Genomic DNA, 18,199 nt, shown 5'->3' on the forward strand with positions numbered 1-18,199 from the left:
ACTTTAAGACAAAACTGGATTAGAAGAATCAAAGATTTTTATTCTTTTTTTTTTTTTTTTTAAACGCAACAAGCTAATGGGGCTGGTAATGTCTTTGCTGTGTTGTTTTAGCAGTATAGTGAAGCTTCAATACACTTTCCTGATTATCCTCCACTCCCCTTGAATACAAAAGGGATGGTCAATATCATATAGCAGAGAGGCGTCTGCAGTTTTTTAATATCTGTCTTGCCTCCTGAGTTCTGCCTCAGTCAGAGTCCGATCAATGCCACAGTCTTTGAGCTATAGCTTGCTACAACGGAGGAGCTGAGCGCCTTTTAGATTTACGAGGAAATATCGGCGAGAACAGAGCTCAGATCTGAAACTGTCTCAGAGCTTGCCAAGGAGGATTAATCTGAGGGTCTGGTGGTTAATTAGGCAGGCAAGGCTGAAGCATATCGGAAGAGAAAGGAAAGGGTTAAGTTCGGTGAGGAAGCAGACAAAGGCATCAGAGTCAAACATAATATGAATCATGGAGAGAATATAACTTCACATCAACTGTGCAAACAAAATAAATGACTAGGTCAAAAAAGGATAAGTAGTAGGGAAGTGAGGCTGCTGAGGTGCAGGGGTAGAGGTGTTGATTTTTTTTTCTGGTTAGCAGTCTTAACCTAAAGAAATTAGGACACCTCAGGGATATATAAACAAATGACAGATATGCGTTTGCCTCTGTAAATGTAATTTGTGCCTAGAAAACAGGGTTTGTGTTTCCTTTCTTTTAAATTTCATTAAATCTTTTTTACCTATCACCTCAGAAGCAGTATTCCAAACCACAGACAGGGTCTGTAGGGTGGGAGGGTGGGTGGTTGGGGGCAGGGGAGGCAATAAACTCTAAATGAAAAACAATCCATTCAGATCAAATGTAATCAGCAGGAGGACTGATAGGCAGACAGAACTGCAGAGCTGTCAGTACGCCCCCTCCTTGCTCAAACAAAGACGGAGCAGAGCAGGAAAGGAGAGGAGAGTGGAGTGGGATGGAGAGATCACGCCAATGGGAGGGGCAGCGGATGGGGAGGAAGCCAGGATATAAGGATGATGGTTTTTGGGGGGGGGGGGGGTTCTGCAGTGATATAGCTGGTCTGGCTCCCAGTGAGCTGGATATTAAATCTCCCTGTCAAGTGCTTCCAACACTCAAGGACACCTGACACTAAGAGGAGAGCCAGCTCTGGGACAGCACATACTGTACACACAGGAGTGACAATGTGCACATTCTCAAATACAGATAAATAATAATAATTTAAAAAAAAAGATCTTTCCACAAGATCAAAGCAGAAAGGAAGTGGGGAAAAACAGGTTGGTAGGCTTCTGAGTTTTAAATGATGGTGCTATAAAATGTTAATTGCTCTGTCCCTTAACAAGGTTAAAGCTTTTCCTTCTCTGTGCAGCTGTTCCAGTATTTAGCCTCTTTTTAGTTTATGTTCCACCCCTACTGAGCTAGGTGATGCTTCAGTATGAGCCACAGCACCTTGATCCATTTCATTAGTGGCTAGAGTAGAGAGACATCCTAGTGTCAGCATCTCCAAGCTGGGCAGAGCCCCCATGAGACAACCCCCCTCAATTTCTTCCCACCATGGCCCTGGCCTCCAGCCCACCACTCGCCCGATCTGTTCAGCCCTGCCACAGATTAGGAGTGAAGCCACGTATGCATGCGCATAAACACATGAGAGAAGATGATTAAAATTCTGGCTTACAGCACACCCATACTCAGTCATTTACAGACACTCTGTCACAGATAACTGCACTTCTCCCTTCCATATCTTTACAGGAAATATAGGAGCAGCATTGATACAAACTGACCATCTGTGTACTTGTGGGATACAGCTAAACTGCTGCAACTTGTCTGTGTAAATAATGATAAGTGATAAAGAGACTGTGTGTGACCGGATGGAGATGATAAACATTTAATTTTCTTGATAATTGATCATTTTTAGATGCTGCATAACACACACACACACACACCCCCCCCCCCCCCCCCCCCCCCTCCCATAGGCTTTAAACAAAAAAAGACCTGAAAGAAATATTCGTTAAAACAAGACTTGTAATTCTGGATGACTATTACTTGAACCTGAAATGTTTTTACTTAATTGTCAGAAAGGATTTTTACTATTTTATCTTAGTAATCTACAATATCAAATGAGCCTGTTTTAAATATAACTAGATGTAATTAAAAGATGTGTACCTTCATTGAAAACTTCACGTCTCTGGTTTGCTGGATGACCTACTGGATGTTGTTTCTGCTTTTTAGGAGGCCTCCTGTGTACAGCGGCCATACTCATGTTACTGTCTGTAGACACTGGGCTGCCAGGACGGTGACTTGATGGGTTTATTTGGTATTTTCGTGCTGACAAAAGAAACAGAACAATAGTTTTTTCCCCTCTTTTTCTTGGACAGCAAGAGAATAAAATTATTGCAATAAAATTAAATTATTTCCTATAAAAGTGGTCTACTTTACCCGACGCTCCCCCAACTTCTTGGCCCTGTGAATTAGGGTACTTTGCCACCCTGAGGCCTGAATACTCTGCAGCTGCAGCAACCGCTTGAGCAAAGTCGGCGTCTGTGAAGAAGGATCCATCTGATGAGCTGACTGCACTGGATCTCCCCGAAGAGACATTATCCTCTTCGGAAGCTGACCCCCATCCGTTGATCATGGAGCCCGTCACTGAGCTCTCCAGGTCCCCCATGCTGGATGCAGGCGTCTGTTCTAGCCCTCGTAGCAGCAACCTCCGTGGATGCATCTGGGGATGGTGAGGGTTTGTGTGGGGGTGGGTGTGGTGGTAGTGCATCTTAGCCACCTCTGCATCTGTCTCATCGCCGTCCTCCTCTTCCTCCAGTATGTCCTCCTCCTCCATACCATCCGTGTCCAAGGCTAACGGGGTGTTGATATACCCATATGTGTGTGAAGGAGACATGGGCCTGGGAGGGGGTGGGGGGCTCACAGCATGGCGCCTATAAAAAATGAGAAGAAACTCATAAACTGTAGAGTTTTTTGCATCATTAAATCATAGTTACCCAGTTATGGAAAAAACAACCTAATCGTCCCATGTTTTAGCCAATTGACTACAAATGAGGTGCTTTACTGTTGATGATGCTGATGATCTTCTGATGTCACATTAGAAGTTAAGTTTTGATCACCCCATGATGTGAATTTGCTAATTTATTTTAAAATGGCTTCTCTGTGGAAGATGAACTTCAAATTCATTATGGCATCCCCCCCCCTTCAGGCACAATAACAGGGATGAGTTTTCCAAAACAGTTCTATCTCACAGCTGGATTTCTGCACAATTATAATCATTGACAAAAATACATTTGACTAAATTTACGCTGATGTGCTACCTATTTGAAACACATTTAAAAAAAAAAAAAAAAAAAAAACCCTAAATGTTCTACTGCTTGAATCCCCGTACTATACTGAAATGAACTGCAACAAATGACTCCCTAGAAGGTAAGAAATCAGTCTAAAACCTAAGATATGCTTTTGAAAAATGGCCAACGGTGCACACAATATACAGACGATATACATGGAGTTTAATGGGCTCAATCAGGAAAACAGCCATGAATTTCAAATGCAAAGTAAATCATGTTTCTTTATGAGGCTTTAGAGAATAGATACATTTCTTGAGGATTTTTTTTTTCTTTTCAGCAGCTGAGTGCTCTTATTCTGCTACTTTATTCTTGCAGACAGCTTGACATCATGCTGCTGTACCTGCGTTCATGGCTGTCTGGGGCATCCTGGAGCATCGGCTGCATCTCCTCCTGGGGTGAGGGGGTGAGAGTGGCTGTGGACTGGTGACTGTAAGACACGGCAGCAGGGGAAGAAGCTGCCCCACGGATGGGAGGAGTGGGCCCCCTCTCCATCTCTTCTTCCTCCTCCAGCTCATCAGGCTGCAGGTACATGTGAGAGGGGGGCATGGGGCACTGCATGTCTGGATCACAGCTGCCCGCAGAGAGAAACAAGCCTCATTACCTTCATATCGCGCAGCAAAAACATGAATGTTTTTTTTTTTAATTGAAGCCAGAAAACATCCTCTAAATATTCATGTCAGCCTTCTATCAGAGTCTGACATGAACCTAGCACTAATGGACAGAAAATGCTCGGGGCAATTGTTTGGAATGAATGTGGAGAAAAGGCAGCCGCAATGAACTAGTATTTAAATATACTGTCAGATCAGATGACCATTTAGACATGTCCCACCTTTCTTCCATCGGTAGAGAGTATTCCTCTGTGTTCCGAGTTGGGGGTGGGTTTGCAGGAGGAGGGGGCAGAAGGTCAGCCCAATTCATTGTGCTTTGTTTGGGTACTTTGGGGGTGCGCACTCCCTTCTTTTGACCCTGACTCCCTGTTCACAAAAGGGAAAACGATCATTCACAGGACCGCTACAGATACACATACTCTGTCTCTAAAAATCACATCAATTATTAATGCTGGAGAAATCACAAGGTAACAAAGATACTGACAGCAGAGACAATTGACATTAATAAGGCTGACTGACAAGAAAACGATAATTTTACATGTGAGAGTGAAAAGGCTAATGCAACTCTCCAATTTATGTAAGTATGCCCATACTGCTCAGAAATTAAATGAGGGGAAATACTATAAAACAGTTATTTCCCTGAAGGGGTATAACCCAGTATGAAGAGAAAAGGTAGAAGGAAAACAGCAGAAAAGGGTCCAATTAATAGAAAACTATTAAAATTGTGAACCAATGAGCTGTGATGTGCAGGCAGCACTAAAGGCTGCTCCTTAATGGCTTGAACTTCAAATGGATACATGGCATTAAGGTGGCAGTGTTGCATGCCGTCTGCAATGTGTTATCATTTGTCCTTGTCCAAAGACAGACATTGAGGCCATGATGAAATTAGGCTGCTCCATACTGGAATTAAAGTAAAGCCAATTAACGGAAGTAATGCAAAATAAGCAAGGACAAACACAGAAATAAAAAGTACAAAGCAGAATAACAAACACAAAATAATTTGAAGATGCATTTCCTTTTATCTAATTTGCTTTAAACATCCTTGGATGATGTTGCATAAAGAAAACAAAAAACAATGGAAACATGCTCTCATGCCTTTGTTTCAAAGTACTGTTGGCACTTGTGTTTTATTCACCATGTTTCCACACTGAAGGCTTTGCTTCAAGATGGGCTAACATGCAAATTAATCAAATTACAATTGAAAGCATATTTTATTAGTGGCTCAAAGTGATTTAAAGCCTTTGAGAAAACTGGGATTTTAAAATGGAGCTTGAGGGTATATGTGATTATAGAATTCATAGTAATAATTTAGCTGGAAAAATAATATTTTGCCTTTTTTTCTTTTCTTCCTGCGAACATCGAATGAGAGTCTGTGTTGATTTGTATAACAGCCGACTGCCCGACCTGAAAAAACTCCTGTCCTTGATCCTCTAACCATCTTACCGGAGGTACTACTGCTGCCCCGGTCAGAGCTGTTGTAGGAGCCCCCAGTGTGGCTGTCATGAGTCTGGCTGTAGGGAATTGTGGCTGGCATAGGGCTGTCACCTCCTCTGTAGCGATCTGGTGGTGAGGATAGTGAAGGATATAGTTATTGCAGGGAGGCAGGCAAACAGGGACACCACAAAGACGACTACTTTGTACTAAACAAAGATCACCGCTTTACATTAGAAACGTTAAACAATATATGGAGTGAAATGAGATTACACCGAGAACTATGTATTTAGCTACACATGAGGCATGCAGGTCATGCTTTCATATTCATTCTCATGTGAGTATGTGAACACATGCAACAGCTGCACTGAAATCTTAAAACTATCACACCAGCTGTGGTTCCTTTCTGCAGGTACGACCAGGTGATGATAGCTTCATTCAAAGCATCTTTAAAGATCTTTGAGTTATCTTTATCTTTCCTTTAGAAATCTGACACCAAGGATAAACTCTCACACCTGCTTTCGTTATAAAACAAGACACCCCAGATACCAAAAGATGATAGCAATTCAAGCCTGGCCCTCATTTAGCAGTAAAGATTCTACTTGATTGCGTGGAGAGGTTGCATGAATGCCATACAGACAGGCAGAAAGACAGTGATGGTGCTTTTGTTGAATGAAAAGGACTGAGACAGAGCCAAGGGATACATGAGCATGAAACTCTTCTACACGTATCCAGAGTGGGGCGAAACAGCCAGGAGAAGAGAGAAGTGAGGGAAAAATCGAGTGGAAGAAGATCATGGCTTGGAGTTGACCTCTCTAAAGATGGCTGCTGGCTATTCCACACACTCACCCTTGTTCAGCTTGTTTTGCTCCATGATGTTGTACTGCAGCTGGGAGCTTATTTCCTGTTTCTGCTGCTGGACTGAGGGGGGCTTCCAGCAGTGTTTCTCATTCACCTCTCCTCCACCCACGAGTCCACCTCCACTCCCTCCAGTCACTCTGTCTGAGTTCATGTTGTTTCCCATAATGGAGGACTGGATGAGCTGAGTGGTGGCATAAGGTGTCGGCTGGCCCCCTGGACCTACAAAGCGGCCATCTTTAAGGTTTGGGCTGTTGAAGGTCTTCATCTCATTGATCTTGTTGGACAGGTCTACATCTCCATAGACTCCTGACTCAGGCACCATAAGGTTGGTCTGCTTGTTTTCCATCTGGTTGTTATAATTGGCGATACAGTCGGCTGAAGAACATGAGGAGGGCATTTAGTCAGTCTTTTCTACTGCTGATCAGCTTAGCAGCAGTATGCCAGTTTGGCAAAAGATTTCAAACAATAAGGCATCATTTCATCTACTGTCGAGCTGAAAAAATTAAGAAAAGCAACACATTTTTCATCTCAAGCTTTTTGAATGATCCCCACCTTCCAGAGAGACATTTCTACTTATGCTTTAAGTCTCAGTTTTGTTTGCAAAAATGACGATCTGCTCTAGGTGACTGACACAGGTTATGTTACCCCCTTCTCAGTTTCACCCATGACTCAGTGTAGGTGTCATCTGTGTTCTTTTTCTTCTGATGGTTGGGAGCGTCTTTGCTCATTGAGAGGGACGGAGACATGTCTGTATCAAAGACCTGGAATGAGGCGTGCAGTAAAAGCACAGCTTCACTGACAGATCCAATTTTCCCTGGCTCATAAAATATTCAAATCCTCCAGCAGATCTGAGAGCCAGCCTTGCGGTAAATACCAAGGACGGCCATAGGTGCGCGCAGCTCGTGCCACGTAACTCATGTTTCAGCTGCATGGAAAAGCTCAAACACTTCAAAAGGTTGATGTGTGAAAGCGCCCCTATGGCTGAGATAAAGGGACCTTAACTCGTATTTCTTTGCTCTGTCACCTAGTCAGTGATCCTCTTAATGTTCAGAATTTAGGTTTGGCGCACACACACAAAGCATGCGTCTGGCAAGCTCCTTAGTGTCATACAGCAGGGTGTCATGCGAGTGAGGGCTGCCTCTAGCCTGTTATTCCCTGTTAAACATCTCAGACCATGTTAAGGTAGAGTTAAACACTTCAACCTCAGAGGGGTGATTAGCACAAAGAAAAACTCAACTTGACTATAGTCTATAAAATGAATTATTAATCCTCACTGGAAAGGTTTGAAGTCAGGAGAAACTATTTAGTGGCTGGATGGATATTGGATTGAACAGCTGGACAGGAATTATGTGCTGCCCTTAAAGGCATAGTCCCAAAGTGCATAATTTAGAACATAAAGCATTTCATTGCAATCCAAGTTCCAGAGGATAGAGGTTTTTTGGTCATGGCTGTTAATTATTAATATTACGTCCTACATCATACTCTGTGTGTGTGTGTGTGTATGGTTTGGCAGCAATGCATAAGATTCTGAGGCCAAATATGCTTCCCTTTGTTGATAACTGTACTAGTGCTAAATAAACTAGAGGCCACCTGGTGGTGTTCTCTTTTTCCCCCCCTCACCCTACTTATCTTATCTTTGCTCTGTATTTATGCCAATACATCTCACTGTAACATACACTTATTCTTCATCACTACTTTTTCCATCTGCATTTCCAGGTACACCCTTCTCCCTCTATCATTCTCTTTTTCTCTGCTTCTGGCCATCGTCTGCAGTCCAGCCTTGACCCCTTCGCCCGCTGCACATTTCTTAAATAACTGAGCACTTAGGGGAAATTACATTACCGGGTATAACAACTGTATGGAAATCAGCAGAGCAATTTGATTAGCAACAGAGTAGAGCTATGAGCCCTGCTCAGTGTGCTCCTTTTATTTCCTGCCTAAAACAGCTCTACTTTAACCTCAGATAAATCAAACACACAAGCGCACAGCCTCTCTTAATCCTAATATTTCTCTAGGTTTTTCTTGTGGAGACCTACAGAAGGGAGCGATACACAGAATAACTCTCCAGGGAGCTAACCTAGATATCAGATTTTACTTCCTTTTGCACTGCAGATTCCCCCAGCTCCCTACATTTCTTATCTCTACAGTTATTTTGTCAAATGATTGCATTGTTGCCTTCGAGAGGAGGGTTTATTTTGGTTGTTGACTACATACGGCACTGACAAAACATGCATACCTGGTCGGCTGTATGTTGCCAAGTTGCTGTCGCTGTTGCCATTGCCAGCAGTGCAGCAGTTGATGCTGCAGTCATTGTGGTTGGAACATGAGTTGGGCCATGTGTCGGCCAGCCAGGGTTGAGTGGCAGAGTCCCCAATGTTTAGTAAACCAGGCCTGTGGACAAAAAAAAGGAGGAGGGAAAAAAAACAAAAAGGGCACCAAATGGTTAACAATAGTAAGAAACCAAGCCAATGCCGCAGTGACATTTATGTGAATGAACTGCAACACCCACAATAACATAATATTTGAAAGAGAAGATTATGTGAGTTTATTTATCCAGCTAAGAAGGGGAAAAGTAGAAATCCGGCTTTAGCACTTTTTGCCTTTCGGCCACACACAGGCCCAGGGAGCACATTAGAAAAAAGCCCAGCTAAATAGATTGTGTGTGCTTGGCTTGGCCATAGCCAATGACACTTTCCCTGAGCCCTCGTGAGCATTAGCGATCCGCCTGGATTAGACAGCTAGATAAAATTCTCTCCCAATGCTGCGAAATCCACGTCCTGAACAGGCAGTGAACCACAAATACTCACAGAGTAGATTCCACAGTGTCACACAATATCTCTATCATTGGAAAGTGTTTTCTTTAAGCTGTACACAAGGAGAACAGACTTGAGCAACGGAAGAAAAATGCATCCTTATCATTGTTTTGCCATCCATCTCTGTCTTGTCTCCTGTTTTTCAGCTTTAATTCAAATTCAAATCAAGCTGGCTCATTTAACAGGATTCTACTGTACTACTGGACCTTAAGCCAAGTAAAGACAGTCTGTTTTTGCTCATTGAACGAATCAATTTAGTATACAAAAAGAATGCAGGAACATATATTGTGTGAGTATCCAAATCTCTATAGAGTGACTCTGGGTTCGCGTATCGAAACAGTGAATTAGCCATGAATTACATTTTCTTATTCCCTCTTAAATGACTCATTTCTTGGATTCGTTTTGGGTAATGAACACATTTGTCTTGTACAGCCAAATACAATCTCACAATGACTCCTCAATCACCCTGGCAGTTATATGTTGATACTGAACAACCATTGTCTTTGTGCAGAGCTGACAATTCAGTCATACAACTGAATAATATAATGATGGCTTCAAGCTAACTGTTCATTAACAGAAGAACAACACACGCATACATTACAGTATTAACTATGTTTTGGACTAGAGTAAAGAGCGCATAATGAATGAATGCATATTTTCCTGTTTTTTCCCTGCTATTTACCAGTTATGTGAACACATGCCAAATGCCATCCAATGGATATACAGGTCCAAGTCCAGACATTCTTGCTGTTTATGCAAAATGCACAATTCCACTACATTAGGCGGCGTGCTGTTGCTGCTGTGTACATGCATGTAGCTCCATTAATGTTTTATGGTGATGCTACGGCACAGCCTGGTGGTTGCATGTGGTTCTCCACCATTTGGGACAAGGATGGGCACTTGGCAGACTATATGGGGCTTTGTTCCTGTAGAATTATTACATACTTAATGCAAGTCCTTACCCCTCTCCTCTGCTCTGTGCTACCTTTGAAAGGCACAGCACTCCCCCTAGTGTTTGTCAAAGAAAAGTACACAAGGCACACCCTACTAATATATTCTGGAGGTTTAAGGATTCTTTGTATTTGAAATTACATTCTTAGCATTCATTCACTTAATGCGCCTGTTTAAAAGATATATTTTTTCAAAGACACTAAACAAACTCTTACCTTCCAGCACTGCTGACACCTTCTCCACCTCTTTGATATGCCACTGAAAGAGAGAAAATGAGTTTGTCGTGATTCCACCAACGTTATGATTGTCGTGATGTCCTTCTTTTCACCACAGCCATGTAAGTTCAACATAAAATTCTTTATTTGAGTTACTTATTTTCTTATTGAATTATTTATTTATTTTGAATTGCCAATTTTGTGAAAAATGATTGGGAGAAAACTGCTTTTAAGCTAGTGCTGTGTTTTTGTGTTTTGTATCAGAGCAAGTGAGTGTGTGATTGAATGCATGTGTCATCATTTCAGCTGAGTCATAGACACACACGCACACACGAAGCAACAGGAGCAGGAGGATGTGTAAGAGGCTTATGAAGAACAAAGATGCAGAGCTCTTTGGTTGTCTGGCTCGGGTTCAGCGTGTTTGAAGCTCTGTGTGCTGCAAGTTGGACTCTTTCAAGGAGCTCTAAGCTGCCGGTGTGTGTGAAGGCGAGATAAACTTCTAACTTTAATTACAATCTCTTCCCTGAGAGGAGAGAAGGTGGAAGAGGGGTAGGTTGGGCCTTTGCTGTGTTGATTCCATGTCTCTCTTTCAAAACAGGAAGTGTGTGGTTTGGTCTCTGCATGTAGCCAGAGGAGATCTTATGCAAAACTAAATTATCGCAGTCTGGTTAAAGATGAAAATCAGTATAATGCTCAGTAAAATCCTGGTTTCACACAGAGTACCAGGGCAGGGAATTTCTCTCTAAAGAATCGAACCTAAACGCGCAAGCAAGGACTATGTTTCAGCTGAAAGATTTCCATGAAACAAGCCTGCCACTGCAAAATGATTCTACCTGATTGCAAGCCTCAAGGCAGACACAAAGCGCACTGCTACCGTGTAGATACAATCCCTGCACAGACAGGATCAACCAGTAGAACAACAAACACAGAGTGCACTGGATTGTCTCCTTCACTGTTACTTCCTCTTATCTATTCACATGGTTTCACATTTGCCATTTCGCTAAACACCGCCAACACCCTTTTGCACACCTCAAGGGAACAAGAAATTTCCGAGGGATGAAAGTCCACGAGTGAAAGAAGAAGGTGGAGAGAACTGTAAAGACAGACTTGCAGGGACAGAAAGATACAGATATATAAGGAGCTTTTCTTTTATCTGTTTTATGCTGTGTTACTTCAGCTCACAGATAACCTCCTTAGCTCTGCTGCCACTTGCCTGTTTAATTGGTGTGTTGGAGACTCTGGTGGTGTGTCATTCTCCTAAATCCCCTCTGAGGTTGCCAGCAGCCCTTTGATCAAGTTACCACTACTATAAAACAGATTCTTGGTACTGTGGCCTCTCTTTTTTGAGCTTTAAGTTCTGAAACAGCTCAAATATTTGCTGGAATATTTATGTGGAGGTAGACCATTGCTGTGCCAATTAATTGGGCCTTTCTTTGTTTTTTAATCAAGTGTTCCTCACCAACTTCTCTACAGCTGGTAATTTCTCTAATGATTCTATTAGGACTGTGGTTGTTAAAGCCATTAAAGGACGCTTTCCCCAACGGCAGTGAAAATGTTTCTGTTGTTATAAGATATTCTGGTTTGGTTTGTATTTAAAAGGAAACAAAGAGGACAACCTTCCCACTGAAAGAATAACATATATTGAAGGACAAACAAGGGATCTTTGAATAGGTTTAGGAATCTTTTTTTGGATTTTATGGGGGATGTGTTTCTGTCATTGTCAGATTCTGATTGTTTTCTTGTGTTGTTTTGTTTGTCCTCCTTTTTTCCTGAATTGGCCTTTTTCTGTTGGGAAACTGGACTGAGATGTGCTTAAGGTTTTGAGCACACTGTTTGGTATTTTTATGTTCCAAGAAGTTTGTGAAAATGGGAAAAGGCCTGTGCTGTAGTACATTGAGTTTATAAAAACATAGATACTGTATGTACTGCAGGAGAAGGTGCTTACCTGTTGGTGTAAAAGTGAAGGATGGCACTGTTGGAAAAGACAGAGAAAGAAAGTTATTGAATTATCAGAACTATCTTTCTAAATATTAACTCCACAAAATGTATAAGTTTCGCAATACACTTCAATAGCCTGTATTCACACGCTGCATGCTGCTTGCTAGTCTGTAATCCTCTCAGACATCCCAGAGGGAAAATGAATGTTGAGCCAGCTGCTGGTTCAAGTCGTGGCCCAGACTGTCGGAGGCCTGCTGTTCAGAGGTCTCGCACTGTTGAGATGTCTGTTGCTATCTCAACACTCACATCATCACCCTCACAACTTAATTGCTCGCACAGGCATGGAAGGGGTTCTTTATTAAACATCCATCTACTGTAGTAGGGTGCCTGTTTTTGAAAACTCTTGTAGAAAATAGGATCCTAAGTATCTGATATTTACTGCAAAAAATTACTGATATCATGCTATAGTTTTTAACTTTAACTTTGTGACTTTTTCTTTCTTTTTTTTTTTTTTTGACTTTTTCAATACAACATGTGGCAGGCAAAGAAATGCATCAAATTCTGTTTTTTTTTTTTTAAGATTATTGCAGCCCAACAAGTAATTATGGCCTGGTCATGAAAGCCTTAGTACAACATTATTTTCACATTTTCATTTTTATTTATTATTACTTTTTTTTTTTTAAAGCATTGGTTTATGAAATGGTTCAGAAACCCAATGAAAGTGGATTAAATTCTTTAATAACTTCTATATTTTTATGGTCTTTAAAATATAGTTGAGTCGTTTCCCTGTTTGAAGAAGTTAAGAATGCTCCAGTAAACACTCCAGTTGATGCAACTTTGCCCCATGCTGGTAGTCATCCAGCACACTGCCTTAAATATGTGCATTTTTTAGAAATGTTGCACTTTGCCTTCAGACTAAAACTGCTTTTGCGAAGAGACATCTAAGAAGCGGATACTACTGCTGCTGTCACATTTTTATTTCCTCAAATAATTACCTCATACAGTACCCCGTGCGAACAGATGTCCTTTAAACATCACAATCATCTTATCACGTTTGAATCTTTCCCCTTGATGCTCAAACAAATCGAAAGATATGAGTGGTTGGAAAAGATTATCTGTTTGATAAGCCTTTGAAGAAGAGACGTACCCAAAACAGTCGTGAGAAATAGAAACGTGACTAACATGCATAAATCAAGAATCAGGTTGCCATTCTCGCAGATGTTTGTTCCCAAGAGCGATGAACCAGTATGTAACCTGTGACTGTATGTAACTGCTGCTTTCTTTTCTTAAAAATGACTTGAGCTAAAAGATGTGAAGGCTTCTGTAGCATCCCATAATAACATTTGTGTTACACGGTGATGTCATTTGTAGTATTTCGAATAATGACAGAGCGCCATGAGGTCATGAGGGAAACAAGAGAAAGCTGTTTAGACTAATTTTGCATTGACAAAATAAATGTAATCTTTTAGAGACGGCGCTAGCATATACTGTCACACACAGATACACAGTAATGCAAATTCAGCTTAGCGAAGATTGTTGATTCATGTGGTTGCAATTATACTCTTTTCAAAACAAAGACTGTGGTCTGGGAACACCAGGAGGAGAAAAAGGGGAGGTATGTCTGCCTCCTGGTTTTCTAAAGAGCTTCCATCTTCCTTTCTTTCTTTTTTTTTCTTCCAAATTTGACCAAACATCAACATATATGATTCACAGCGGGACATGAGGTAACCTTACGCTACACTGTCTTCTCATCTCTTACCTGACCTCAGATCATGACTGCATTCATTAAATATTGGTCTTCACTTTGTTTTCTCTGTAATCTAAGACATAACAAAAAAAAAACCCACAATAGCTCTCACAGACCACACAGGTAAATGTGCAGGAGATCAGGATAAGCTTAGCTGAGGTCTCTTTTACTTTGAGAGACACTGCTCCCACTTTTATCATGGCTGGAGTAAATTGAGAGCACAGATAGCCACAGATTTACAGCTAAAATCATTGTTTGTGTGTGTATCAAGGTTGAAGGGTCTATCTTCTCTAACCTTGGCAATCAGCAGTAAACCTAAACCTGGAAGTGAGGCTGTAGAAGGTAGCACTCACAGGCAACAGCTGCACAGCCCAAGGCCACACATTAAGCCAGCCAACACATAAATGAGACTCTGAAAGAGGGGCTAATGGCTCTCTTTATACTCTAAATATTGCGGGCAGAGGCTGGGGATGTCATGAACCTCATTACTTTAAGTCGGGTAAAAAAAAAAAATGAATGAGTTAGGCAGAGGCTATGCCAACATCCTTGAAATACAGTCTTTGAGTTTTTGAAACAAAGGTATGAGGTCCTTATTAACCAGAATGAAATAATTGGCTGCTCTGTATCTGAAGGCCTCTCTCTCAAAAGTACTTTGACCACGTGAGAATGTGTCCTTGAAAAAGCGAGATTACAGCCAGACATTATCCCTTTCCCAGCGCAGTCAGAAGGGAGTTGGTAAAAGGAGGAATTTTGGATGCCAAACTGTACTTGACTGCAAACACTCCTAACACACTCCTGCAAAGACAGCGTGACAGAAGTATGAAAACAAAATAAAAGAGGTGTTTATGCAGTACTCTCAGCAGGAGCTCACACTGCATCTTAAAGTACTCTACGGGAGACCTCACCTCCAGCGCTGCTCTACAAAGAAATCTTTGTGTTTGACAGAGAGAATGTGAGGTAGGTTGGCGTCATTTAGGGTAAAGACGATGGGGAAGACCGAATTGCGTCGCACTCGCTCACTAAATGCAGTGAGAAAACCTCACTGAAGTAAACCGGCGCCTTGAATTTGAAATTCAAGTTGATAGTTCGGTGATTGTTGAATTTGTTACACTCGTGTACTGACCTTTGCGTATACCTGCATAGCTGCTGGACAGGCCATTCCGCTTCTTTCGGTGTCTGTACAACCAGATGCTGAAGACCATGAGGATAATCCAACAAGCAGCTCCTATGCCTGCTATAAATGCCGGCTGTTTGACCACATCTGAGATCTGCTGGGACAGGGGGTTCTCCTGGTTCACTGTGTCTGTCATTCGGCCAGAAGCATCTAGAACAGTGAGAACAAAGTAGAAGTTATTTTTTGTGCTTTTTGCGATTATTAGACAGCATATTAGTAGACAGAAAAGCAGTGAAAGTGTGTGGTGGGACTTGACCCCAGGCCGCTGCATTTCAGCCATGTGGCAGTGCTAAAACTGGCACCCACAAAGTAGAAATGATTGAAGAAGCAGTATATTTTGACTTGCAAATTTTGGATGGGACAAGTGAAATAATGTGAGTTGGGAATGTGAAAACAACATTATTCAAAGCTGAAACTAAACCAAGTGGAAAAAGACTGAAATAGAGAAATACATTTAAAATAAATGGAGCCTGCACAATACATAAATAGGGATATTCTTTCTCCTGGTACATAAAAAGATTCTTCATCTCAGCGGGTATGTATGAGGCTGGGGTTGTTGTGGAAAAGGAGTTGTTTCTATAATTCAAAAGGCTTTCATTGCAAATCCCAGTCAACAATAGCAGGTGAGCATATAAAAGCAACCAGAGACATTCAAACAGAGCCTGTGCAGCATAACAGCCTGATGGAAGCGGATAGGAAAAAAGAGAGACATCATTCACACCGAGCAATAGTGGTATCATAATCATATAAATAAATCCAAAGAGATCAAGCTCAAACACAGATACCACAGTAATTAGCAAACCGGGGCACATCTGTGGAAAAACTGAGGTGTGAATGCCTTGAAGCCTGTTTCACTGTGAAATGCGCTGCTGCAAAGATGCTGGCTGTACAGCTGCTCACAACAACAACCTGCTCTCGGTCTGTTTTTCTCATCGTGACACATGAAAGATTTCTTTGACTTGCCCCAACCCCTGTCACTCTGAAATTTCTTCATGTTCTCGTTACTTTGTCTTCGTCTCTTTTTCTCGCGTCTTTCATGTTGTAGCCACTCTTCTAAACTGGCACTCTTAGCCAGAAGCAAAAACACTTCCCAAAAGAAACCAGCTCGCTGCCTTTACCCCTTCTGTATCTTTCTTTGTCTCAGGCACTGAGGCTACGTCTCCATTTGGCTGCATCCCTTCTTACTTTGCAGTCTTCTCAATTTGTGGCTCTGTCTGGCCGAGGGAACGCAGCATGTCAATGTGACTAAGCAGCCCACAAGGGACTGTACAGGTATCTAGGCCGGGATGACGCATACAAGCTCCGAGTGTGACAAATGCATTTGGGTGAAGCGCTGGTCCCCGAGGCACATTGTTCCAGTGCAGTGTTGGAACATGGCAACAATCACCACAGGAACTCTTCAAGTGAGATAAATTGTATCAGTCACAGCCAATGCTTCTTCATGCCCATCCCAGCCCACTCAATCACACATTTGAAACCAGATGGAGCTCTTTCTCTCTCTGCCTCATCCTGCTATTCATGTGTTTTCCATCTCTCCCGAGTAGGCCAGCTCAGAGCTTTGGGGAATAAAAACTGACAAAATATCTCCAAATATTTGTCCATCTAGACTAAAAGAACAAAAAACAATAAGTAAATTACAACAACTGGCCTCTGAAGCAGGCTCCGCTGTGTGTCTTAGCATTAATAACATGTCATGTCTGAGCCCGGAGTGCACGATTCATTATTGCCTTTGTTGTCTGAAGCGAAGCAGAGGCAGAAAACATTGCATCCTTGACTGGAGAATGGAGCAGGGTGCGGCAGTCAGTTCAACAGCTCTGCCACACAGGAATTTAATGTGCCTGTGTTGATCGTACTGCCAGCTACTGTAAACTAAACTAAACTAAAAACTATTTCAGACTATGCAAAAGCTGTATAAGACCCCCTGTCATTCAGACTCATCAGACTCCCGTGTGGCAGGTTTGATGATGTTTTTCTAACAATAATCACTCCAATTATAGTTTTAAAACATCGTTGATGATAAAAAAGAGAAGACAGGCAGAGGCTTGCACATGGCTGTTCCCATAAAGAAGGGCATTACATAACTGTCTGTTTACTTGGCATTAAGTCCTTTCTCTCTAAAGCTCTTAATTTAAGATGTCTGGATTAATGCCATAATTATTTGTCAAATATTTGGACTTCACTCAGTTGTGAGGATTGGCAGAAGACAAAGGCACTGAAGTAATGTTTTTAAAAAAGGAAAAGAGGGGAGAGAAGCAACAGTTGTTTCTACTCACCGAGCTGAAAGAAAGTGACATCACTCTTGACCCCTGGACCTGCACCAGTGCTGGCTGCTACCTCCACACTGTAGCGGATCCCCGGGGCCAGACTGGGAATCAGCACGGAGAAGGTTGAGCCATCAACTGTACGGTTGATGTGGTACCTAGTCTCATTCCCCAAGCACCAAATCTGCCATAACAGAGACAAAGTTGAAGTGGAGATTGAGGCAATGTTATGAGCATTTCGTGAGAACATTTAGTTTGGTAGCTGCCACTGGTCTTGTGCTCTTATAATAGGCTGGGGCCATTTTAGCACAATCTGGGTATTGCGTTTCATCTCTGAGGCAGGAAAACATGTTATAACTTACAACATTTTACAGAATATGCTCAACACAGGGTTATTATTACTTGAGGTAGTCATAACATGTCACGGAGCAGTCTCAAACCAATTAAAAACAGTAATCATCTCCTTAACCCAATTTTAGCAGAAGCTTAGAGCTGCGAGTCCCTAGAAGGGCAGCTGTCTCACAGACAAACTCCAACAGGGTCACAGAAGTATACTTTAACCTGGGATTAGGACTCAGAGACATCTCTGTCAGTCTGTTTTCTTTACCCCTCACCTCCTTCCACCAGTTAACTGTGTTAATATGCTCACTTCATCCAGCGTGTGTGTTTTTGCACTTCTGTGATGAAAACTACAAAGGCTTAAAATTTCCTGTGCATCTTAAAAATTGTGGTGAGAAGCAGTGCCGCTGGGGACTGAGCTCAGTAATGAGCAGGGAACACTCTCGAACTGTACTTAAAAAC

At 42.0% G+C, this 18,199-nt stretch overlaps 1 protein-coding gene across 5 annotated transcripts in view; it reads right to left on the minus strand.

Annotated features, from left to right (window-relative positions):
• Positions 1 to 18,199, minus strand: part of robo1 (roundabout, axon guidance receptor, homolog 1) — a 227,122-nt gene that overhangs the window by 3,296 nt on the left and 205,627 nt on the right. For all 5 annotated transcript variants that reach the window (XM_080889647.1, XM_080889649.1, XM_080889650.1 and 2 more), the window contains 11 exons: positions 17,411 to 17,582; positions 15,087 to 15,287; positions 12,224 to 12,250; positions 10,279 to 10,321; positions 8,536 to 8,690; positions 6,288 to 6,674; positions 5,451 to 5,567; positions 4,229 to 4,373; positions 3,740 to 3,970; positions 2,489 to 2,982; positions 2,216 to 2,377 (listed from right to left, as the gene is read on the minus strand). In XM_080889647.1, coding sequence (XP_080745773.1) covers positions 2,216 to 2,377; positions 2,489 to 2,982; positions 3,740 to 3,970; positions 4,229 to 4,373; positions 5,451 to 5,567; positions 6,288 to 6,674; positions 8,536 to 8,690; positions 10,279 to 10,321; positions 12,224 to 12,250; positions 15,087 to 15,287; positions 17,411 to 17,582 — 2,134 coding nt within the window. The remainder of the gene's footprint in view (positions 1 to 2,215; positions 2,378 to 2,488; positions 2,983 to 3,739; positions 3,971 to 4,228; positions 4,374 to 5,450; positions 5,568 to 6,287; positions 6,675 to 8,535; positions 8,691 to 10,278; positions 10,322 to 12,223; positions 12,251 to 15,086; positions 15,288 to 17,410; positions 17,583 to 18,199) is intronic.

This window comes from Rhamphochromis sp. 'chilingali' (genome assembly GCF_963969265.1).
Source record: "Rhamphochromis sp. 'chilingali' genome assembly, chromosome: 8".
Taxonomy (NCBI): domain Eukaryota; kingdom Metazoa; phylum Chordata; class Actinopteri; order Cichliformes; family Cichlidae; genus Rhamphochromis; species Rhamphochromis sp. 'chilingali'.